At 35.0% G+C, this 26,186-nt stretch overlaps 1 protein-coding gene across 8 annotated transcripts in view; it reads right to left on the minus strand.

Moving 5' to 3' along the window:
- Window positions 1-8,627: 8,627 nt before the first annotated feature.
- Mtf2 (metal response element binding transcription factor 2) overlaps window positions 8,628-26,186 on the minus strand; it is a 79,710-nt gene continuing 62,151 nt past the window's right edge. For 5 of the 8 annotated variants that reach the window (XM_023720263.1, XM_023720262.1, XM_023720267.1 and 2 more), the window contains 7 exons: window positions 20,736-20,803; window positions 18,882-19,052; window positions 14,871-14,976; window positions 14,611-14,768; window positions 12,218-12,533; window positions 10,601-10,652; window positions 8,628-9,191 (listed from right to left, as the gene is read on the minus strand). In XM_023720263.1, coding sequence (XP_023576031.1) covers window positions 9,088-9,191; window positions 10,601-10,652; window positions 12,218-12,533; window positions 14,611-14,768; window positions 14,871-14,976; window positions 18,882-19,052; window positions 20,736-20,803 — 975 coding nt within the window. In that variant the 3' untranslated portion in view covers window positions 8,628-9,087. Of the gene's footprint in view, window positions 9,192-10,123; window positions 12,534-14,610; window positions 14,769-14,870; window positions 14,977-18,881; window positions 19,053-20,735; window positions 20,804-26,186 lie in introns of those variants that run through there. The other 3 variants (XM_004635725.2, XM_004635721.2, XM_004635726.3) reach the window with 1 other exon arrangement.

The raw sequence follows: 26,186 nt of genomic DNA on the forward strand, positions 1-26,186 counted from the left end.
AAATGTTTCTATTTCCCTATTGAGGCTTATTAAAAATGAGATTAATACCCTGTAAGATCAGTTACCTTAATTGGCCAAGAAAATTCTTCAGGTGCCTAGAAGTCCCTGCAACACATACAAAACAAAGGTCAATAAAGATCACTGTGAAGAGCTCTCTCATTTGCCCTGTTAAATTGGTAATCAGACTAATAGTACCATAACTAATAAAACAGGGTACAGATACAAACTACTGCATCTTTCCTATAAAACTGTGATTAAGAATTCTACCTCTTATGTCTTTGCTGTACTGTGCTCAGATTCCTTAAACACTGAACTTGTTAATTATCTTTTACAGTAATACATTTTTGTCACTGACTTTATAACTGATTCACTAACCTCTTAGCATATACGTAATGTATTTGAAAAACAAAAAATTTAGGAAGTTTTATTTTTTGTAGATAGTGAAAATGTTTAAGACATATGTTATCTGTATTGATTAAAATAAGTAAAATTCATTTAAAAAGGATATCTTTAATACTTTAAAAGCTGATCTACATATTTTTAAGTCATACTAAAATGAAGCTGTTCATCACTTAAGAGCTGATTTGTCATGGGCCTAGAGTTCTGATTTGTATTTGGATCATTAATGATGTGCTGTTCTTTTAAGTGTGGACATGTAGAAAGTAGTGTTTGAAAATAGCAGTGAAATAAGTTACAGATTTAAATTTAAGTATATTGACCATTCTTGAACATTATGGCTTAAAACTGACAGCAACCAAGTAGTTTTAAAAGATATTCATCACATAATGAATGGTGTTTCAGCTGGTGTGTAATATACAGTGTTACTTGTTCATACATCTTAAATGAACAAGACTATATAGGTAACGACTGAAGTAAAAAAGCATATATAATAAAAATTACTGAGAGAAATCATACCAATTATTGTAAATTTTTTTCTATCCTAAAGTCTTCTTTGATTGCTGTACTCTGCAATTCTGAAGAATCCATGAATTATATCGTACTACTTTGTGTTAAGAGTTTATATATATTCATCTGTTGTATAGACATTCACTGTACCTAAAAGTTCCTCAAAATACAAAATATATCAGTTCTGAAGTTTAGATGGCTAAACAAGGTACTAGGAAATTTGTTCCACTCTTCTACTGCAGGAATTGATTCTTTAACTTTTGGAATATGGCTCAGTAATCATAATTTGTATCAAGGGTGGGGAGATAGCTCTGTGATCTAAATGCCTACCTGGCAAGCACAAGGTCTCAAGTCAGTTATCTTTGGACATTTGTTAGCTAGGACACACACACACACACAAGCAAATGATGAGTAATATTAAGTAGTAGTGGTGGAGATCAAATCGAAGGCCTTGAACATGCTATGTTAAGTGTTCTGTCATCAAGCTACACTCCCAGGCTAGAATAACCTACTGATACATGCAATGCTTTAGATGGACTTCAAAGAAATTATACTTAATGATAAAAGCCAATCTCAAAAGTTTACATGCTTTAAGGTAATTAGGTGACATGCTTGCAATAAAACAATAGATTCTAATAGTTGCCAAGGTTAGGGATGGAAAACACAGATTAGTGGATGGCTCCAGTTTATGACAAACCTTTCAGAAGCCCAAATGTCTGAAAACAATGCACAAACACAAAGATACATAAGGATTTCTACCAGTTTTTATAAGTGGGCTGTCTATGTGGTATACAAGGAGTCTTCTTGAAGAATAGTTTTGTATCTTGACAGTGGTTGTACAGATCTCACGTGACAAATGTGTCATACACAAATTGTTCAGTGGATATAAAATTAGTGAATTCTGAATAAATTCTGGATTATAACAAGATCAATTTTTCTGACTTGTACTGCACTATGTAAAACTGTTAAGGATACCACATCTCCCTGTACTTTTTTAAAATTGTAGATTATTCCCATTAACCTATGGCTATTTTAGAATAAAAATACAAAACAAACAATTCATGTAGCAGTATTTTATGGTTAAATTGACATGCTATTTTGATATATACATATTTCTGAATGAGCAAAATGATAGTTTGGGTCTGTAATTTCCCTTAAGTCTCCTGTGTTAAAAACTTGATCGTCAGCTCCTGGTACATTTGGAAGTGGTGGAAGCTTTAGGAGGTAGGGCCTAGAGCTGAGTGAGGAGTGGTGCGTGGCTATAATCCTAGCACTTAGGAGGCTGAAACAGGAAGACTGGTGTGAATTCAAGGCCAGCCTGGGCTACACAGAAAGATACTGTCTCAAAAAAAAAAAGAAAGAAAGAAAGAAAAAATTGGGAGTGGAAGAAGAGCTGTACCCTTGTTGAGTTTTTTACAGTATGCCTCTGACATTCCACATTCATTTTTTCAAAGGTTTTTTCACATTATTAGGTATAGTTCTACCCACAATGCCACCTCTCAGTACTAGTTTTCTACTCACAATGCCACCTCTCAGTTACTAGTTTTCTACCCACAATGCCACCTCTCAGTACTAGTTTTTTGGGTTAGCATTCTGCTACTACAAAAAACTTGTGATGATCAACTTGGAATAAACAGAAAAGTTTTACTCTGGCTCATGGTCTTGGTCCATTGCTTTGTGTGAGACAGCATATCATGGCAGGAGCACATAGCAGAGCAAAAACATTCAACTCATGGCCAGGAAGCAAAGACAGAAGGAGAAAGGGTCTGGGGTCCTGTCATCTCCTTTCAGGGTACACCCATCAAATAACCTGAAGACTTCCCAGCAGATCCTACTCTGAAAGTTTTCACCAGTAGCACCATGGGCTGAGGACCAAATCATGGGCTATTCATGCCAGAGCCAGATTAGTGCAGCATCTGAAACACTAACTTGAAAAATAGTTCAAACCATTTTCAGAACTAAAGCATACAAAACAATTTTGCAATAATACTTTAGTGGGCTGATTTATGTTTCCTCCCAACAATTAAAAAACCATTCAATACTGGTCAGTATAACCCTGAGGCTGGGGAGTTTCCTGATGTAATTTGGTCCCCAGATGAGATCACCTAAGATTTAAAGTGGACCCCCAATCAAATGAATATTGTCCTCCCTATGAGAGAAATTTGAAATAGAAGGCTTGTAAAAACAGACATTGGCGGGGATACGTTTATGGTCAAGGACTGATTGTTGGCTACAACCAGAAAATAAAAGGACAGACAATAGAACAGATTTTTAGAAGCTTCACAGAAAAACAATTTCCATCACCTTGATTTTAGACTTCAGGTCTGCAGAACTATGTCAAGTAAATGGCTGTCATTTTATGCCACCAAGTTTGTGGTAACATCTCATACATGCTGAAATAAACAAATGTAAGTATCTCAGTACAGCGACCTTTTAAGCCCTGGAAAAATCAAATTATTTTCAGAAATAACAATGTGGTTCTTAAGAAATAGGTTTGCAGGACATGATGGTACATACCTGTAATCTCAGCTACTGAAGAGGCTGAGGCAGAAAGACATTAAGTTTGAGGGGATTCTGGTCAAGGTTTTTTGTTTTGTTTTTGGCATAACCAGGGATTAAACTCAAGTCCTTGAGCTTGCCAGGGAAGCGCTTATTCCACTGAGCCATCTCCCCAGCCCAAAAACCTACTGGTGCCTTTTTTTTTTTTTTTTTTTTGCACAGTACCAAAGATTGAACTCAGGACCTAGTGCTAGCCAGGCAAGCACTTACTCTATTGAGCTATCTCCCCAGCCCTTGGATTCTGGTCAAGTTAATAAGACTGTTTCAAAATTAGGCTGGAATATAGTTCAGTGGTAAAGTACTTGCCTAACATGTATGAAGTCCTGGGTACAACCCTAAGTATGGGGGATGGCACTGTAAGTTTTACTCAACTAAAACCTGAATGCTGAGATTTTTAAATAAGCAAGCAGTAGCTTCAGTTTAGTGTGATCACGCTAAATATAAAATTTCTTGTATTAATACTTTTGTGAGGATACTGGTTGTACTGGAAATGGAACCAAGAGCTTCACTCATGGTAAACAAGCACTCACACTGAGCTATAGCCTGGACTCTAAAATTGGGCCACAATCTCCTTAAATTGCACACACTATCCTCAAACTCACAATCCTGTCTCGGCCTCCTATGGAATTGATTTTACAGGTATAAAACACTGCACTTAAGATATAAAAACTTTTACTTAACTGCACTCAAGATATAAAAAATTTTAAAAGATATAAAAACTAAAGTTTTACCCATTCAGATTATAATTTTCCAAGGGCTACTTCTAAAGAAAATCATGAATAGAAGTTATACTTTACTGTTTTCACTATAATGTCTTGCTGTTGTTTTTAACTCTGAAGTTTCACACTTTGTGTAGGAAAAATTTTAATGCTGCACTTCCCTTTACCCTTTTCTAAACCATCCAACTTTTCAAGTCAAAATACACTAAAAGTGTAAAATTAAAAACCTTAAACCATGAATTAAACCCTTAAGTTCCAAATAGTAATTGCATTTCTGTGGTTTTGGTTACCTATGAAACTTAGTATCTTCAATCAGCGGATAAACTCTTAACAACACATTTTCTATACAAAAATACTTAATTTACGGAAAAAAAAGTGTAAACTTTTTCTTAATTAAAAAAACTTTTCCCTACATCAAACTGGAGATTAAGCTCACTTTGCACTGAGCTCTATCTGCAATTCATTTATACTGAAAAGTGGTCTTGGTGAGTCAATAAACCACTAACTTGCCCAAGCTGGTTTTGACTTTCTGATTCTCCTGCTTCAGTCTCCCGGTGTGCTGGAATCACGAGCATAGGCCACCATACTCAGATTTTAAATTATTTTAGTGTCACTACTGTTTTCAAGTAATTAAAAACATTAATGTTTAAAAATTATTTCAAAAATAATTTGCAAAAAATCATGATATATATCCAATTGAAATTTAAATTATACTTGCCATATAAAGACAGTCATTGCAGGCAACTTCATTTTATATACTTGAATTATTCAGCCAAATCCAGGAAATAAAATGAATTTACTTGACAAATATTACATGAATTTGGTCAAAGTATGATTTTTGTAAATTATCTGAAATTCGACATTTTAACTCCATACAATTTTGGTAATGTACTAAAAATGTGTGTGTGTATATATATATATATATATATATATATATATACTTTTTTTTTTTAATGAATTTAGAAAAGGGTTATAGGGTCTCACTATGTAGATCAGACTTGTACTCATAGTGATTCTCCTGTTTTCAGTCTCGAAAGTGCTGGGATTACAGGCTTGTGCCACCAGGCCCAGTCTCAATTGCCTTGCCAGGGTGGCCCAGGGGCTGCGCCAGTACAGCACACCAGGGATCTGGCCACTATGCTCTGCCTAAGCAGGAGCTTTAGTCCACTGAGCTATCTGGCTGGCCCTATAATATTCTTAAATTCACTTAACTATAAAACAGTGGGAATTACAAATGAATTGCTATTAAAATACTGTCTCCTCTAGGTTATTATTAATTATATTATTAGCTTTCTTATGCCTGCCCATGAAATATGTGTACATGGAAAGAAACCATGCCATTTCAATTTATTATTCTATAAAATGGTACTACACTTTAAGTGCATAATTCTGTTTCTCATAACAAAGAATACATACATGAACCTACTCTAGCAATCGTCTTACTTGACCTGCCAGTTTATAGAAAACTATATTGTATACTACATTTGCCAGGCAATTTTTTACTATCTTAAGGAACCATTTAGATGGATTAGGGAGCTACAAAACAATCAACCTACTCCATATTATAGTCCTATCAAAATTATCCACCAGTCACATTTCTAAACACCTTAACCACTGCTATTTCATAAAAAGCAAGAAATCAAAATGAAGTATCTTTTGAGTAGTGAATATAACATGCCATTTACTTTTTCTCTGAAGTAACTAAATCCTCAGGCTAAACAATCAGAATTGTCAGTAAAACAAAGTCCAAAATTTTACTCACACGATTATCTGGTTGTCCCAGAATATCTTGCTTTAAATCCTTTCTGCTCTGGGTGAAATGAGAAAGAAAACCACTTAATGCACTGTGAATAAAGTGGGTTAAAAAAAGGACTCCCATAGGAGACATAGGAAAAGGACTTATTAAAAAGTACCACCTAGTGCTGGGGAGATAGCTTGGTGGCATTAAGTGCCTGCCTGGCAAGTACAAGGTCCCAAGTTCAATCCCTGGTACCACATGCCATGTGGACCCCGGAACCAGGCATAGGAGTGCACACCTGTAATCCTAACACTGGAGAGGCTGAGACAGGAGGATGACTATGAGTCTGAACTGTGTAGCAAGGCCCTGTATCAAAAAATAAAAATAAAAAAAATTTCCCCACAGAACCAGGGATTGAACACAGGCCCTTGTGCTTGCTTAAAAATATTTTTAAAATATAAAAAGTACCACCTACTATAGGTCCATAAAGAAAACCAAGAATAAAAGTTTTCTAATCACATCCAGATTCCTGTGAATACTACCATATTACATCAACACCTCATAATGAATGTTCATGATCTCTCAGCAGACAGGTAAAATTAACATGGCAAAAACAGCATTTATAAGAGCATGAAATATTTAACACATTTCAGAAAATCCTTCAGTAAGACGCATTTTTAGTGCTTTTTGTATTTTTTTATAAAGAAATATCAAGGCAGGCTCTGGGGCCAGGGATACATATCCCTGGCATGCCATTCTGGCTCTGCCCCCGGGATACAATGAGAGGGCAACTGACACTGGGCATGGTGGTGTGTGCCTGTAATCCCAGTGCATGGGAGGCTGAAAACAAGTGGATCACTATGAGTCCCATTTGTGTAGTATCAAAACTACCAAGTTATCTTAGTATAAGATTCTGAAAAATATAGAATCCACGGTGAGCCTCCCACTGTGTTAGATGTGCCAGTGGGCTATTGTTCTTCTAACTTTTTCTTTCTTTTTTTTGGATATAGAATCTTGCTATGCAGATCAGGCTAGCCTTGAGCTGACTTGGTAGCCCAGGTTGGTCTTGAATTCACAATGATTCTCCTGCCTCTGCCTACCCTGACCGAATGCTGGGGATGACAGGCATTTGCCTCCATACCCAGGTTCTTCTTCACATTCTTTTCAATACTTTTTATCTTCCCAACTTCCACATCTCCTCAAAGAAAAGCTTATTTTCAGGCTCATCATATTTATAAAGAGGACCCTTCTAAAAACAAAAAAGCCAAAAAACTTATCTATTTCTGTCTTAAATTCTGCATAAGAAAAATTCTCCCCCATTATGATAGTATTGAAGAAATTACTTAAATGTTAACTACTGATTACAATAATTAGTCTACTCCAAGGAATATAATACTGATTACTGCTATAATTACCTTATTTAGCACTTCAGTAATTTTAATGCAACTTAGTTGCTAATATGAATATACCAATACATTATAAATTTTTTAAATTCATGAAAATATTTGTCCAGCAAAAGAAAAACTCATAAAATTCTTTTTTATACTCGGGATTGAATTCAAGATCTTGCGCTTGCCAAGCAGGCGCTTATGCTGCTGAGCTATCACCCTAGGCTATTAGAACCCTTACTTTACTTTAAAAGCCACTTATGGGAGCTTTTTTTTTTTTTTTTTACCCCAGTATTTAGAGCAGGGTCTACAGGGTCTCACTATGCAGATTGAAGTCATAGTGATCCTCCTGTATTCAGCCTCCCAAGCGCTGGGATTAAAGGTGCACACTACTACATCCAGTCTCAGTTGCAGTCTCAGCGTGCCCCAGGGACAGGGCCTGGCACTGCATGCCAGGGATCAAATGCTGGTCCCTGTGCCTGCCTAAGCAGGTTATATCTAAGGTCTTGTTACCCTCTCCATTAAGCAATCCACCGAGCCCCTTTGGGAGCTTACTTTTAACTTGTGCTTGTTATGAAAAAAAATTACTTTTGACTCAGATTTAGCTGAAAGATAATGTGTACTAAGCACTTATGAGACCTTTGTATTCATTCTCAGCACCACGAACAACGCTTTTGTTACTTTTACAGTCAGTTTTTCCTATTATCATATGACATAATAATGTGCTAAATGACCTTGCTAGAATAAAACAACAAAACATAAAACAGATTTATTTTTCAGAGCCCAGATCATATACAAAACCACCATCAGGATCAAACATTTCTAAGAAATGGCAACAGGCATCTGTAAACTATCTCTCAAAATGTTTTCAAGATGACCTATCAATCCATCCATTTGCTAGTTTCACAGCACTGACCTACATACATGTGTACAAATGATCTAGGTGTACAAAAATACTGATTTTGTGACTATTCTGTGCATTCAGTGTCAATATGCTCATGTGATATCTAAGAAAACACAAGAGTAATTAAACACTAAGAAATGAATATAGTTGTTGGGTAGGTTACATCTAAGGTCTTGTTACCCTCTCCATAAACCAATTTTTGCCATATAGGGATGTCACAATCAATGGGAATACATGTCATAGGTGTGTGAACACCTTATAGTAAATACAAGGTGCAGGAGTAGACCAGTGTTTTGTTTTGTTTTTGCTTTTGTTTTTTTTTGGGGGGGTGGCTCATCAGGAATCAAACTCAGGGCCTTGCGTTTGCCAGACAGACTCTGACTGTGCCGCTGAGCTATACATCCAGCCTAGTCTTGTGATGTTTGAACAGAATATGTTTTTGCTTTTTCTAAAAGTACGTTTTCTGTTATCTTTGAAAGTTGTATTTCTCTTGAATAACAAACTATTTCTTGCAGATACTGGACAAATGAATTAGGAAGTATCCAGTTTTCATAATTATCATCAAAAGAAAATGCAAAAAGAACTAAACAAACAGGGATTTTGTTGTGTAGAAATGAGGGAGTGGGGGAGTAGGTAAGCTAACTTTTTAATCTTATTCCAATTTTGAACACAAATCTGGCAGAGTATTTTGATTTAGCTACTATATATTATTATTTAGCTACTCTACCTAGGACATTTTGAGATTTCAACTTAAGAATTACAACTACAGTATTGTATCTGTTTTCATCTACTTGTTTTATGAAGTCAATTAGTTTGTTTACCTACCATACCTCTCTAAATCTGTATCAAAACAGTTACCTGGATTCCTAACTGCTACAAATTAGAAAGCCAACATGATACGATAGTACTTACTTTACACTGTCCAGTTTTTATATTCCTAAGGAAAGAACATGACTGCCCAACTGCCACAGAGGAAACTAAATAGGAGAGTGGAAATGCTTTGTTCAAATGTAATGAAGAAACACTTTCCCACACAATAGCACATGAACAGCTTCTGCCTCCATATTCTCAAACTCTGGAACTGTATTACAAAACAGTGCTAAAAACAGGTAAGTCAGATTATGTTCCATTCAAAATTTAAGAGGCTCCAGTAGTGTGAAAAAGTAGCCCATAATACAAGGGTTCTATGACCAACTGATAAATCTTATAAATGTATACATGATAGAAATTAAATATGAATACCAGAAAATAACTGCAAAAAATCTTAAAAACACAAAAATTGGGATGGGAAATGCTTCCACCTTTCATCAGTTACTGATTACTGACAAAATATACCTAGCAAAAAAAAAAAAAAGACCTGACTTTATCACCCCTACATTAGAACAGATGATTCAACATTAGAACTAGACATTGATAATAATTTAGTAACTCTTTATTCTACTCCAGTTTAGTCATTTAAGGGCCTAAGAATCTGTTCATCATTTACTACACAGTAGTTATAAAAATGTGTTTGTTTCAAATAAAAATGGTATTAAAATTAATAAGACATATTATTTTTGTATCTTTTCTTTCTATGGTCTAGGAGCAAAGTTTTTTTTTGCGGGGGTCATCCCTGTGTGAACCCAAATACCTTGTATTTAAATAAGAAACATAGGAAGTCTAAGTAAGGAGAGACAGACACACTATCTTTTAAATAGAAAGTGCAGGCTGGAGAAATATAACTTACTTTTAAAAGATCATTTAAATACTAATTATTATAAGGAGATAAGATGAAAAAGTAGGAGTTTTACAGAAAGTAACTCAAGAAGATCAACAGTAGAATCAGAAAATCCTTGCCTCCCTAGCTAAATAAAAGCAGTCAACTACTGCACTAGTGTGTATTTTCAAGCAAATACAAAAGCAAAACTCATTAGCTCTTTAAAAAATACACACATTTAATGTTGGTCTGTTTTAATTCTAAGTAAAGCAATTCCAAAAATACAAACTGAACATCAGAGCCATGTGAACCACCATGATAAAATCAAACAAGACATTCACAATAATTACGTCTAAAGACAGTTCAGCTTGATAAATTATATTCCAAGGATGGTAAAGAAAGAGATTACTTAAAAATACTGCTGGTGTTCAGTTAGAATTAAAGGACTCTGGGGAAAATGAAATAATATGATACAGATGGAGTGTAAAAGGTTACACGGGATTTACATTTTCCATTACCCCTAGATATAAACAAACATTCAAAAATCAACACAAACTGTGTTTGTTATTCAAAATATTGCAGCTGCAAGAAAGGCAACTTTAAATTAATAGCTAGGGGAAAATCAAGTTTTGGTGGAGGTAAACAGAAGTAAGAGTTTTTAATTTGCACTTTTGTAAAGCTCATTTATACCTGGTAAACCAGGAACCAAATGCAGGACAATGAAGTTCTCTGCTTCTTTTGGCTATAATGTGAAAAGAAAAAGTCATCTTTTGAAGATGTTTAAGAAATAAAGCAACTTTCTTTATAAACAGTCAAATAATCAATTAATGGAATAAATAAGTACTAACCCATGTTTTTACCACTGTCATCGCTACACTTTACATATTTTTCATTTTGGCAGCAAATTCCCCAATTTTTTGTCTAAAATCCACCAATCACTTTTAAAAGTAAAATGTATAGCCACCAAAATAAGAATATTCTTCTGTTTACTCTTTGGCTAAGAAACAAAACAGAACAAAACAAAAAGAAACAGAAGACAATTCTAACACTGGTGATAAAAGAAACTTTTTTTAAACATGTAAAATAAAGTTATCAATTTAAATCTTGGTACATTTTATAAAAACAAGAGGTAATGTTGTAATAAAACAGCAGAAGCCTTAGCTGGCAATATGCTGTTTGTTAACCCTGTGCAATAAAATACTCTGTTCATACTACACTTATTCAAACATGACTAACAGTTACTACAGACATTTCAGGAATCTTTACCTGACTCCCACAGACTTACTGTTAAAACTGAGACATTTACAATCATAATGTGCCATGAAAATGTGAAAACGTTACTTCTGGTAGGAAACAATGTTGATATTATTTGAATTTGTTTTAGGTACTGAACAGCTGAGTTACAAGGACTAAAAGTGAAAAGCATTCTAAAAGCCCATGAACACTGTTGTTCACACCCTTCTTCAGTACACACTAAACTTGTTTGACACATTTCTCTTCATACATAGCAAGCAACAGCACCCAATAAAAGCCTGAGAAGAAATGCTGCTGTGTAAATACTGCAACTATTCCTGAAAAAAGAATTATGGGAGATATTCTCCAAAGCTGCCCATTCCCATAATTTGTATTGCATAGGTCACATAATCACACACATATATATACACATACGTGTGTATATATATGTACATGCAAAGAATATATTAAGACGACAATGAAGTCTAGTCACAGAGCAATTTACAGGCTCAATATATTTTTTTACACTTTGCTTGAAAGAAAACTTCAATATTTTACAGTCTTTCGGTAGGCATTATATACACTGCACTTTATGAAATCTAAAAGGTACTGAAATAAATTTTTTCCCAACATTTTGGTATAACAAAACAGACAATGTTTCTCCAAATATTTGTGCTATCTACATGATCTGTTTGCTCTGATAACCACTAATCACAAAAACTGACTCAATGGAATAATTAGAAAAATTATCTAACACCATGCATGGGTTGAATCATTTTTAATATCCTATCCTAGAAACATTCTACAAATCTTACGATTTAAAAAATTAAGTCTCTGTTCTGATTTTTAAAAGATATCTTTCTTTGACAATATCCATAACAATGACAAGTACATGTTAAGGCTAGTATCATCTCTTTTGTGAATACTTGTTTTGTTGTTTTTTAAGAAAGACAGTAAAAGCCAGGCTCCTTTAGGACTTTCAACTGGACCTACAGAAAATGAGTGCAGTGAACATAATATTCAGTCCTAGAGTCAGGAAGCAGTTGCTCCTTCCCATTCCACAAGATACTGCACCTTTCCATCAAGTGTCACCCGACGAGCCAAAACTCTGTACTTTTCGCCACATGCTATTCTACCTGCAGCACCAAAATAACTAGTAATGGAGTTTTTCAGATGATTGAGCTGTAATTCTTGATCTGCTAAGTTATTGAGAATCTCTGTGTTGAGTTCCTCAAATTGATAATCTTCTTGGCCTTCATCATCTTTTACGATTTCTGAGTTCTGAGTCTGAAGCGCTCTTCTTGGAAGACGACCTCTTCTTCTACGCAAATGTGGTATTGCAGCAGGCCAAGATCTACCTGTGCGAGTTCTTTTTCTGGAATCAGATAAGCTATGAAAACAAAAAGCCAAAACTGTCTAAGTTTTTAAAGCATCCTTTGTCCACATAATATGTCTTCTGTGTACTCTAATTATATACCCTTGATTACATTAAAAAAATGCTACATCAATCAACAATCATTTGTTTCCATATACTTTAAATTTCATTACCTCAGGTTGATTGTAAGCGACTTCTCTCTGCTTTAACTGTGTATGATTATTAAGCTTTAATCACAGCAAGTATTTAACTAGGAGGACAAATAGCTAAGTTCTTACTATGTCAGATACTGTCAACTATCTCATTAAAAACAAAGTTTCATATTCATTCTCTGACCCAAATATTGAAAAGGCACCAAGACACTGTTCCATATGCTAAGATAAAGGTTTTCTTATTACCAGTTCTAGGCATAATAAAGTAACATAACAATTACAAATTAACAGTCAAGGTGCCCTAGATCTAGTTGTGACTCTTATTATTTGGCCAAACTGAAATTTCTTATCCTGTTTTCACTTAAAACAGATAATCTTTAGGTTCATTTACACCACAGAAATATAATAATGTTATGCCCTTATAACCAAACAATCTTTTACCAAAGGAAGAATGTAACAGATAATTTCAATACAATCATATTTCTTGAGGTAACAATGCAGTCCTGTTGTACTGTTATACTTAGTAAACATTAATACTGGGCTTGTCACAAAACACCCTTTACATGTAAGTCTGATTCATCATCTAAAATGAAAACAACAAGACATATGTCTCAAAAAAAAATTTTGTTTTACAAATTAAATCAGTGTACTTAAATAGCTTTGTACAAAGTACAAAAAATATCTTAAAGTATTATTTACTAATGAACAGGTTATACATTATCCCTTTACCTTTAAATTTTAATAATTTCTAAGAGCAGTTTTTGAATTATGTTTAAGAATTAAAAACTGGCAAACATGAGGTCCTGAGTTCAATTCCCAGTACACCCCCCCAAAAAAAAAATTTAGAAAAAACACTTAAAACTTGAAAATTAAGGGCCAGAAAAAAAAAAAAAAAAAAAAAAAAAAAAAAAAAAACCCAGAAAACTAAGGGCTGGCAAGATAGACTGAAGCGCCTCCTTAGGCAGACACAGAGGCTGGGATTCAATCCTGTAGACCCTGTACTAAATACAAAAAAAAAAGGAAAGTAAAGAAAACTAATGGTTCTACACCAATTAGAATGTGCTGTAGGAAAAATCTGTCTTTCTGACAAGTTGGATTATATGAAATGCTAAAAGACACTTCTGAGTTTTTTTGTTCCTACTGAGACAAGATCTCAATATATTAGTCCAGACTGGCCTTGAAGTCACAATCTCCCTGCCTTAAGCTCCAGAGTATACTATTTTTAATTTTACAAAAGAAAATTCTGAGGGGGCTGGTGAGATGGCTCAGTGGTCTAAAGCACCTACTAAGAACAAGCTAAGCTAAGCAAAGCACAGGGACTGCAGTTCAATCCCCCAGCACCACATGCCAGCCAGCCCCGCCCCCTGGTGGGCTGAGCTGGCCACACACACAAAATGAATGAATGAATGAATGAATAAATAAATAAATAAATAAATAAATGAAAATTCTGAGTTTAAAATCTTTTTACTCATAAAGCAGGTATGAAACAAGATATCATGTTTGCATCTTGTCCTCTGAATAACCACTATGAAGATAACAATATGCAATGTATTAATTATTACAACTGTCCTACTAACCTTTTGAAACTGCTTCAGTGCTATTGTATTTCATTAAAATAAATAAAATATTAAAAATAAACTGGGTATGAGATCCTCAAGCAAGGTCTACTTGTACAGTACAAACATTAAACAACCTATCCTCTTCCATACCCATAAACCAAATTTCATAAAAAATTTTAAAAACTTAATGTTTGTACTCTAAGCAGCAAAAATATTTAGATGAAGATTAAAAATATAGTGAATCTACCTACACATGGACTTTCTCTCAAAAATCACATTGCACATCGGTATCAACCTCAGTAGGTAAAAATTATTCAATCACTACCTCACAAGGAAAAACAATTGTAAAGAAAGAAACATGAACTTTTATAAAAGACCTACCCATAATGCCTGGAAATACTAGACGAGGTAGTTTCTTTCGTACTGGAAGCACCCGTGAAATCCATATCTGAGGTATTGGATGAATGTGCAGTTCCCTCAGTTATCCCTATAGAACAAGGTAAATCCAAGGCAGGATTCTCAGAAATTGATTCCTTATCCTAGAAAATAAAAAAACAGTTAAAGCATGGTGCTACATTAAGTAAAAACAAAAAAAAAAAAATAACTAGTCTCTTAGTAATTTCACATGTCCTTCCTCTTACCAAAGGTGGCTCAGCAGTTTTTTGTATCATTTTTCTCGTATATGGGCCAGGAGGACGACCTACAGATTTTTTCTTTCCCTTTTTTTCAATTCCATTGCTCATTTCTCTGAAACAGAGAGGCATTATGTATAAAACAAGACTTTACATAGATAATTACATATGTATTTTACATTTTTATAGTAACAGTAATATGAAAACTGTATTTTAAGTTTAGTGAGCGCCACAACATTTCCTAATTTTAAATATTTCTTAACATATTTATATGTGAAAGACTTAGGTAAAAATTTTTTCTCTTTAATGAAATTCTGGAATATACATACCACCTAAAGATTTAAAAACAAACACAACCAACCAGACAACCACACTGGATGGAAGATGTCAAAAATTCTAAAAGTCTGATTATTTAGTTCAGGTTGTTACTTCATGGGAGTGTTGGTGTTTTCAAGAACTGACTCTAAAAAAAGGCTGAAATGAGCAGTCAGTCTCACAGAAATATCAATGTTTAAGTTATAGTAAATTATCAATACAATAAAGACTGTCTATATACATACACACAAATAGTTCTGGACTGATAGAGTTAAGTCCAAGATGACAGAATGTAAGGAGAAATGAGTAAGAAATCCTTCATATTGGCAAGTGTTTTTAATACGGAAAACTAAGAAAGACTTAGAAAATAATTTTTAAAACAAAAAGCTAAATATCAGGTAACAGAAAGGAAAAAAGTGCAATAGTCAAGGGTATTTCTAAGTGAAAGAAAAGAGGCAAGTAGCAATACAAAGAACATCTATTTACTCATCAAAAAGTATCTATTCTAGAAAGAAAGTATTAGATAATAGGGATAGCAAAGCTATTCCCCATGTTAAGGTTCATAATATAATTTGAAGTTCACAAATATATACGTAAGCAAGCTAATAAAATGGAATACTATGAGAAAGCTATCAAGGAAAAGAAAACAAAGAAAAAGAAAATACTACATAATAGGTTAGAAAAAAGCAAAATCAAATTAGGGAAAACTTCTAGCTGACAAACTAAAGTCAGGGAATAATAATGAAAACATGAGGAAGGTGAAAGGAAAAAAAGAACAGAACTAGACAAATAATCAAGTCTCAAGATGGCTGAGATATATGTCTTTTAAAAAGACAATATACATTTATATGGATCATTATAATACTGGAAAAAATATTCTCAGACTGAAAGAACCAACCCATATATAGGGCTCAAGAACTTTTTAAAAAATTGAATTCTTATCGGGTAACATCAGATGAACTGACAGCTGCCAAAGATGAAGTATACTATAAAAAGAATCAGAACAGGGTCAGGGATATAGCTCAGCAGAATAAATGGGATCTTGAGTCTGATCCCAAGTACAAAAAAAAAAAAAAAAAAAAAAAAAAAAAGCATCATTAACAGCAACAGCAAAACAAAACAAATTTGTGGAATTTAGGGAAGTGGGTTTAGACAGTCTTAATATGAAGTTCAGACTGGCCTTGAACTATGTAGCCCAGGCTGGCCTCAAACTCACAGCAACCCTTCTGCCTCAGCCTCCCACACGCTGGGATTATAGGTGTGTCCCACACCAGGCTTTTGCTTTTTTTTTTCCCCCCACTAATTCATCAACTACTAGCAAAGGATTAGTGATAGAATTTGAAAAAAAATAACAAGCATTTTTTTCAAAGAAAAAGCCTTACAGTATCTAGTTTATTACAAATTTCAAATAGTTACGATTCACTGTCAATGCTTTGCAATTACATTTTTCTACTCTCTAAGATAACTATTCCTTACCTTTTATTTATTCTTTAAATTTCCCTAATTATACAACTATCTGAGCTTTTACCTAATAGTCTATGGAGAAAGTAGAAACTACTAGGCTTTAGTCATCTTCATACTTACCAATCTATAATATAACCAGCATCTCTTATCTTTTTTTTTTTTTTTTTTTGGTATCAAGAATTGAACCAAGGAAGGGCCTTGCACTTGCCAGGCAGGCACTGTGCAGCTGAGCTACATCTCCAGTCCCCTCTTCTCTTTCCACCTCATTTCAACAGGTAGGTATTACTCCTATCAACAGTGTAGGGCTAAACCTACGGCATGTGTGCCAGAGAAGCTGTTGCATCGCTGAAAGCTCTGAAAAGAGTCACCATCACTACTACAGATCCCTTGCCTTTTGGTTTCTCAAAGATACTGTAGTCTTCAATTAGTTCTACTCTCCTATTCCAATCATCTTTTTCACTGGATTACTTCTACTGGCACATATTTCCAGCTAACTAAAAAACCATGATTTAATCTTCTCATCCTCCTCTTCAGCTTCCCTTCCATCGGTATGTTTTCCTTCACAGTAAAACTTGAGCTTCAGTAACATTCACCCCTTACACTTTGTTTTCTCCAGTGTATTTCAAAATCCCTAGTTTTTCCCCTTCTATCATTATTTTGAACCTGCTTATCCCTCACACACAGGTGAAGCTTCATTTGGACAGGTAAATTAAGAAGTGCCTGATTCAGTAACATTTGGATATACCCTAGTCTAGCTTGTATCTTTACTCCAGTGTATTTTTTTTTTTTTTAAATCTAGGTCACTAATTTTAAAAAAGCATCCAAAGCAAACATTTCTCCCTCATCTTAATCCACCTCTCATCAGCATCCTTGAATGCTGCACACAGTATTCTTGAAAAATTTTCTCTGGTATTCATGGCACGAACGTGTTTTCTTCCTACTTTTTTTTTTTTTTTTTGGGGGGGGGGGGACAGGAATTGAACTCAGACCCTTGTGCTTGCCAGGGAAGAGCTTATTCTACTGAGCCATCTCCCCAGCCCCTTTACTTATTCTTTTTTAGCCTCCTTTATTTCACCCATTCCAAATTTAAGGCTTCTTTTTTGTTTTTTTTTTTTTGAGACATGAATTTAGGTAGTTCAGGCTGGCCTTTAACTCACCATGTAACTGAGGCTGATTTCAAAATTGTGGTGAACCTCCTATTTTAGTCTCCTAAATGCTGGGATTACAGGCATATGCCATCATGCCTCGCTTCTGAATTTATAAATGATAGCAGGACACTATTCTGAGACACAAACTCTTTTCTACTTGCTCTCTAAATAATGTCATTCATTTTTACGGTTTTACAAATCAATTTCCAAATTTATATCATTTTCCCTGACCTCTTCTATCAGCTCCTGACTTACACATTTAACTGCCTACATTGGAAAGAAACTCCCTCTATTCCGCTATTACACGTACCCCCACAAAAGCAACCACTTCTCATCTAGAAAACAGCAAGTCTTTTCTTTTTCTCTTGAATTCTACTGTTATCTCTAAATCACCCACAGAATTCAAATAATTCTAAGATAATTAAGCCCACTTACATGCTTGAAATGAGTATCATTCTTAAAAAACAACCTGAGGTCCTTACAAGACCTATAAAGAGCCTACATGATCAAGTCCATCTTCTGTGAATTTCTAGAATATCTGTCAAGGTCTTTGTGCTTGTTATTTTTGTTATTGTAATATATTACTCCCTTTATTCTTCAAAGGTTATTCTTATTCAAGTCTCAAATGTTATCATAAATAGTCCTTCCTTAAGCCTGTTTTAAACTACAAAGTTCTCATCTCAATCAATCCCAGTTAGTTTAAATAAAACATGCTATTTCCAAAATAGCATTAGCATTATCAGTTAATTATTTTATTTACTTACCACCTGTCATCCCCTCTAGAATGCAAATCTCCCCACTATAATCCCATGAAAAGAAAATCTGTCATTGTATCCCTTCTTAGAAAATGAGGAATTCAACAAATGGGAATGAATGAATGAATGAATGAAAAGTAAATGAACAAACAAATGAGCAGATCAGTATTTAAATTAATACGTTTCATACTTGAATCAAAAAAGATGGACAGAAAAAAGAAAAAAAAAAAGCAAGGTTAACTGCCACTTGTACTTTCAAAGGCACTGATGAGACTGAACAATATACATTTTAGTTACAACAAGCTAAAGAAAAAACTAAGGCACAGATTAACTTTTACCTTGTATCAGATATAGGTTTGGATGCCTTTCTGCCTTTAATTTTAAATTCATGGGATGTTCCTTCAGGTTCTTTCTCTGCTTTGAAAGCCACATTTGGTGGCACAGGAGGAACACGAATTCGCAACCCAAACAAATGCTTCTTCTTCTTTATTTCTTTCCCAGACATAAACCTAAATTTTTGAAAGAGTTAACTAAAAGTTTAAAAACTCAACACATACAGGTGGGAGACCCTAACTCTTAACTTTCACTCATAAGGCCCCTCAATATGGATGCCCATCTAACACTACAAAAGCTCCTTAACTTCCTTTATTTTACTTGATTCTTATCTGCCCTAGAGCCAGTCCACTGTGCAGTATCAACAGGAGAAGAGATAAGATTAGAAGAGAAAAAGGTACATGTCTGTTTTTCTTTTCAAAACATGACCATTAGCCAGGCATAGTGGAATGTAACTAATCCAGGGCTCTTTGGGTAACATAGTGAGAGTCTGTCTTTAAAAAAAAGGAAAAGAAAAAGACAAAAAGGTGTGTTATATACCTGTACCAACTCCCCATGATAAATGTAATTAGTATATACTCCAAACATGCATTAATTAAAATCAAAATTAAAATAATACTAATTGGCTAGGGACAAAGCTCAGCACCCCAGAAATCTATTACTTCCAGGAAGAAAAAATGGCAGGTAGGCCAAGTGTACTGGCGTGCACCTGCAGTCCCAGCTTTCAGAAGGTCAAGGCAAGAGAACACTTGAGAGACCAGGAGTTTGAAGCCAGTTTGGGCAAAATAGTAAGACCCTGTCTCAAAAAAGGAGGAAAAGTAAAAAACCATCTAGCTTCTTAAAGCAAAGATGAATGGAACAAAATAGCTGTCTTTTTAATCCAAGGTATTTTTCCTATATCAGAAATATCTCAACAAAGTTTTAAGAATTCCATTTCAAAGTGGACCTGTAAGGAGAGAAAATCTGTCAGAAATAATAAAACAGAATGAGAAAAGAAAGTAAGAAATCAATTCTACAGGCCCAGAAAATAAAATGAGTTTCTAGTATGCCAGATAAGGAATTGCCAATAACCTAGAGAAGTATTACTTTAATGGATTACAGACTTGGGCCTTTGAAAAACATGTTCTTTATTTTCTTCCTTTAGTTATTATGGTCCTTATTCCTAAACACCTTCTTCTACCTTATCTCTAATACAGTCTGCCTGGTTAAAACAACCTCTACCAAATGTCTGGAATATTCTCCCATTTTTATGCAAGTTTAAGAACAGGGACGCTTCCACTTTAATAGGAACAGATGTATTTCTGACACCTTAATTTAGAATTGAGAAGTCACTGTCCCATAAAACATTTTTTTCCACTACAATAATTACTCAGGTACCCTATGGCTTTTTGATCCAATCTAAAGATCTAGTGACTAGTCATTAAAACATAATTTAATGAGGAAAAAGAAACTTGTGAAAAAAAAATTTATCTTATATATAATAGTTGGCATCAGCATACATATTTATAAAATATCTATAAAATTTTGTAAGATATTTCCAAGAAATTTAGTACCCTACATTTTTTTAAAGAGGGTTATGTAAGAATATGTGAAATACAATTTATCTTACACCACACTCAGACAAGTACTACTACTTTTCTACAATTAACTGATGCCTTCCACCCACTATTCCCAAGATTACTTTTCTCTAGTCCTTGAGAAGCCCTACTTTACTGACCAAAAAAAAAAAAAAAAAAATTTGAAAAATTTAATGGTATGTACTTGATCGATATAATCCCACAATTCTTAAAACAATGCCATTAATCCTTGTACTTACTAGCTAGCTCCCTCACAGGGATACATAAAATGAATCAACTTACATGGTCTTGTAATCATTTAATGCCTCCAGAACATGCTCATATCTTTCAGATTTTGGTGTGTCTGCCAGCTGTGAAGTATCAAGAAACAATTTAACTCACTACAATTTCATCAATTAGTAATGTACAAGTGCTACATAGAGGCAATGTAATGCAGAGGAAAAGAAGACTACTAACGCAGTTAAGAAGACCCAAGTTCTAAATCTAGGTCCTCCTTGATTAGCAGGCATCTGGCCAACACAAGGCCACTTAATTTCTCAAGGCCTGTCTGCTTGACTACAAAGAATATAAATCCTACACTAAATATTTTATTAGTTCATTATATAGAAAACAGTATGTTTGTAAAAGAAAAATGTAAACACTACAAATATGGATTTCAGTATTTGTTTAAATTCCACAGCCTAGAGAATGTATTAAAATTATTTTAACATTTACCATGAAAGCTCCTAATAGGAAAATGCATAAAAAGTAATGAAAAGCATTTTATTTTCCAGCGCCTCTAACAGTATCATAAACAACTGTCTACAATGAAACTACACTGTAAAATAAGCAAGGAAGTATTTTCAAAACAGCTGTAAGCCAATCCTAAATATTTCTCAATAATTTTGTGTCATCATTATCTACTTTAAAATCTGCATACTGAATTTCAGAAAATATTCTGTTTTGTTACAACTGTGCTTTACCCCAGAGATCTTTTTCAAAGTTGGGGGGGGGGGGTGTTTTGTTTTTTTCTTTTTCTGACTGTTTTCTGTTTATTTTTTAGATAAAGTCTTACCACGAAATTTAGGCTGGCCTCAAACTCACTGAAATCCTCTTGCCTCAGTTTCTTGAAGGCTGGGATTACAGGTATTCAAATAATCCCGTATCAGCTCTTCAAAATTTAAACACTTGGGCCCATCAACAAATTAATACTAAATTATGAAAGGATCATCATGAATTTAAAGCCATGAAGACTTTTTAAACTTCCAAAATTATCAGTCAGCTTTTGTAACTATACCCAGTATGTTCTTTACCAACTTAAACTCCCAAAACTCAGTTTTAAGGGAAAGACCAAAGAAATACGCCAAAAAGTATTAGAACAAAGATACTTATAGGCCACCTATTCCAATTCTACTTTACAGGTGAGTCAACAAACATGAAGTTTACATAAAACTACTCAAATTCCCCTGGCTGATTAAGAGAAAAGAGCTACAACCCAAAAACATGTGACAGTACTTCCATTCTGTCAACATTTAATGAGAGCCCACTCTGTGCCAATGTGCCCACTACTACAGATAGATATAAACGTAGTAGGCAGGCAGGCAGATTGACCTATCAACAGATTGATAGATACAAACATAAGACAGACAGACAGACAGACAGACACACACACACACACACACACACACACACACACACACACACACAAAAGGATGGATGGATGAAATACTGCCCTTAGGTGAGATTTTTGAGGTATCCAATGATACAAAGTTTTGGGGTTTTTTTGGTGCTGAGGACTGAAATTAGGGTCTCACACAAGCCCCTTCTACCACTAAAGTATAGCCTCAACCTGAGAATTTGTATTTTAAAAATGCAACAATCAAACTTTAAAGCTAAATCTAATCCAACCTTCAAGTACAACTATAATCTCTTTTAAATGAGAGCTAGCTGTCTTAGCTTAATGCACCTACTGAAGAAGCACATTCTGGAAGTAGGCAATACTTTACTTGAACCCTTCCACAGTGTGCCCTATTTCACAAAACAGCTCTTCAAATATGTAAAAGCTGCTCTCGTGTTTAAGTATGACATTAGATTAATATTTTGGGGGGGGGGGCGGAACCAGGGATTGAACTCAGACCCTTGCACTTGCCAGGGAAGCGCTTATTCTACTGAGCCATCTCCCCAGCCCCAAAAGCAACCCCCCTGCCCCCTTGGGATTGAACTCAGGACCCTGCATTTGTCAGGCAAGCGCTTGTTCTACTGAGCTATCTCCCCAGCCCCCTAGATTAAAAAATTTAGCATCACATGATTATTTCACAATAGTTAATGTGATCCTTTTTCCACTCTCTTCTCATCCCTCAAGTCTGAACTTTTACTAGATGAACTAATCAGTTACACTCTATCATTCATCTGTACTGTTCTGTTTATGCCTAAAAGAACTTTGCAAATGTTACTAATTTGATTTTTTTTCCATTCCAATATCTCAGGTGATCTTTTTCCTTGATCCTGAAATCCTTTGTGAATCAGAGACAAATTACAGACATTAAAGTATCCCCTAAGAATGACTCCATATAAATGCCATAAATTTTCACTATAGTTTAAGTTCACATTTCTGTACCTTATATGAAATCAAGTTACACTAACACCTATGATGGCCACAGCATTTGATAAACCACCAATGTTAAGCATGTCAAAAAGGGTATTTAACATGATTTGTTGTAATAAGGCTTTTTTCTCTTTGCTTTTCAGCTTCACAAATCATTAGTCTCCACAATTTTGCTACAACTCAACAAAAAACTGACTTCATAATTTCTAAAACCCACTCTCCATTATTTTTTGAAAACCACAATGCCAGACAGCTCAGTGGATTAAAGTGCCTGCGTAGGCAGATGCAGGGGCCAAGGGTTCGATCCCCAGCCTGCCATGCCAGCACACTGAGAAGGCAATTGAGACCGGGCATGGTGGCGCGCACCTGTAATCCCAGCACTTAAAGAGGCTAAAAACAGGAGAATCACGAGTCCAATCTACATAGTGAGATCCTATACATCCTGTAGACCCTACCCTAAAAATGCATTTAAAAAAAAAAAAATCACAATGAACTCTCCTCTTTTAGTGCTTACTCCCTAGTTTATCAGAAAACATTTTGCTAGTATCTTCAGAACTGCGTGATTGTTTTGCAAAATAAAAATGTTAAAGGTTCCCTTTCCATGTTTTGCAATCTAAACATGCATCTTTAATAATGTAAATCAGATCAACTATACTAGAAGAGCAGGGCCAGCCAAAAAGCTCAGGGGTTCGCTCCCTGGGCCTGCAGTGCTGGCCCCACACTGGCCCCCACCCCCAGGGTGCACTGAGACAGCAATTGAGACTGGGTATGGTGGCACATGCCTGTAATCCCAGTTCTTGGGAGGTTGTAAACAGGCGGATCACTATGAGTCCAATCTAGTAGTGAGACACTGAACACCCTGTAGACCGTTCCCTAAAGTACAAAACAATAACAGTAACAATAATAATAATAATAATAATAAATAGAAGAGCATCATATTCTAGGCCAATGTTGGCAAACTATGGCACATGTGCCTCAGCAGGCTGTTTGTATCATGAAAAGCTCTAAGGCTGGGGAGATCTAAGTGCCTGCCTGGCAAGTGCAAAGACCCAGATTTGAACCCCGGGAACCAGGAAGCACTGTGCTGGCCATTGAAATTGGGCATTGTACCGTACGCTTGTGATCCCAGCACTGGGGAGGCTAAGACAGGAGGAGCACTAGGAGTTGGATCTGCATACTGAGACCCTGTACCAAACAAGCAAACAAATAAATGATTTTTAAAATAAATAAAAGCTCTAAATGTTTTGCCATCACTATTCTAGGCTATCCTCCCATGAAGTTTGTATCTCCAACACAAAAAAAACCTTTCTGTTCCTCCATTTCCAAACTAATTTCACACTACACTTCTACTTTAAAGTTTATGTATTTGTCTACAGACATAAGTACTAATATTTAAAACTGTAACTTTCTTCAAGAAAATTCAATTATCAATACTGAGTTTCATGCCACCTAGGCGTAAGTATTCCAACAATCTATCCACCAACAAATATATCACACGTTAATGTACAGTACTTAAGGTCCTAAGTATGGCTCTTATCAAATTATTTTCATTTAAAAATATTACACCATCCCTAAGATCCTACATTTTTTCCTAGTCAAAATATACCCACCATAGTATTTTACTGAGTTTCACCTATGCTTTTCTCCCTATTCCCACTAAAGATAGCAGCCTATATTATTCTGCATCAAGCTTAGGGTTTTCAAATTTGCAGACCACAGTGAACAGAAAGTGGAATATTATAGAACTATCATTTCAAATCACACTAACAATCAAAGATGGGGTTGGCAAGATAGCTCAGTGGACTAAGCACCTGCTTAGTTAAGTGCAAGGACCAGGATTTATCCCTGGGTATTGCATGCCACACCGGCCCCAGCCCCCTAAACTGGCCACCAGTCTGTGCATGGTGGCGCATGCTTTGTAATCCCCAAGCTAAAAACAGGAGGATCACTATGAGTCCGAGCTGCATAGTGAGATCCTGTACCAAATACATAAATTAAAAATAATTATTATAATAATAATAGAATCAAAGACAGACTGGACATGGTGGCACATGCCTATAATCCCAGCACTCGAGAAGCTGAGGCAGGAGGATCACCGCAAGTTCGAGACCAGCCTGGGCTACGAAGTGAGGTCAAGGCCAGCCTAAACTGCATAGTGAGACCCTGTTTCAAAAGACAAAAAAAAAAAAAAAAATCAAATCAAAAAGAACTAAAAACAATCCAAAAAGTATTACTATTTAAAGTTCCCAAAGTAATCTGATACAACAGCAATCCGTTTTATTTTTTTTAAAAAAGCCTAAATTATGTTTAGTGTCTCAAATTATGGTTACACTGTTATTATCTCAAAACACATCAGTTTCTCTAACAACTACACTCAGTCTATATGATAATCACTATGGCACCAAATCACAACTACGTATGTACAAAAGCCACATAAGAAAACATGATTTAAAATTATCATGAGTGACAAGTTTTAGTTTCTCCACCCAAAAAGGCTGTAAAAGTCAACTGAGAAAAAAAGATACAAGAAAGTTAAATTTATCTTTCAGTATGAAAGTATTATCGCCACAAGAAAATTCATTATTTTCAAAACTACTTTTTCGCTATTAATGGAAGTCACAGCTTTGAATGATAATGTAGGTTCATCAACTGCAATCGAGGTATTACACTGGTAGGGGATGATGACAATGGTAGAGGCGACATAGTGTAAGTGTGGGAAGAGGATGAACAGGCTACCTCTGTACCCTCTCAATTTTCCAATGAACCTAAAGTTATCTTTAGAATAAAAGACAACAAAATATTCCTTCAGTGCTAATTTTAAAAAAGCACAAGAATCTAAATAGAATATCACTGATTCAATATAAAATTATACCAAGAAATTAGAGGGGTAAGTATGTATTTACTGGTTTCCCCAAAACCTACTAATACTATTGAAGTTTTGCTATATAAAATTAGGTTTTAATTCAAAACTCATGAATGAATGATAAATATGGATTAAGTGCTTCTCTGTGATTAGGTACACATTTTCCTAAACAAAATGCCATCAAAAACAATGTTAAGCACCATGGACTCTGGCACACACACACCTATAATGTCAGCTATTTGAGATGGCTTAAACTTAAGGCAAACTGGGGAATTCACAGCAAGAC

Source organism: Octodon degus, unplaced genomic scaffold (genome assembly GCF_000260255.1).
Source record: "Octodon degus isolate 3935 unplaced genomic scaffold, OctDeg1.0 scaffold00074, whole genome shotgun sequence".
NCBI classification, from domain to species: domain Eukaryota; kingdom Metazoa; phylum Chordata; class Mammalia; order Rodentia; family Octodontidae; genus Octodon; species Octodon degus.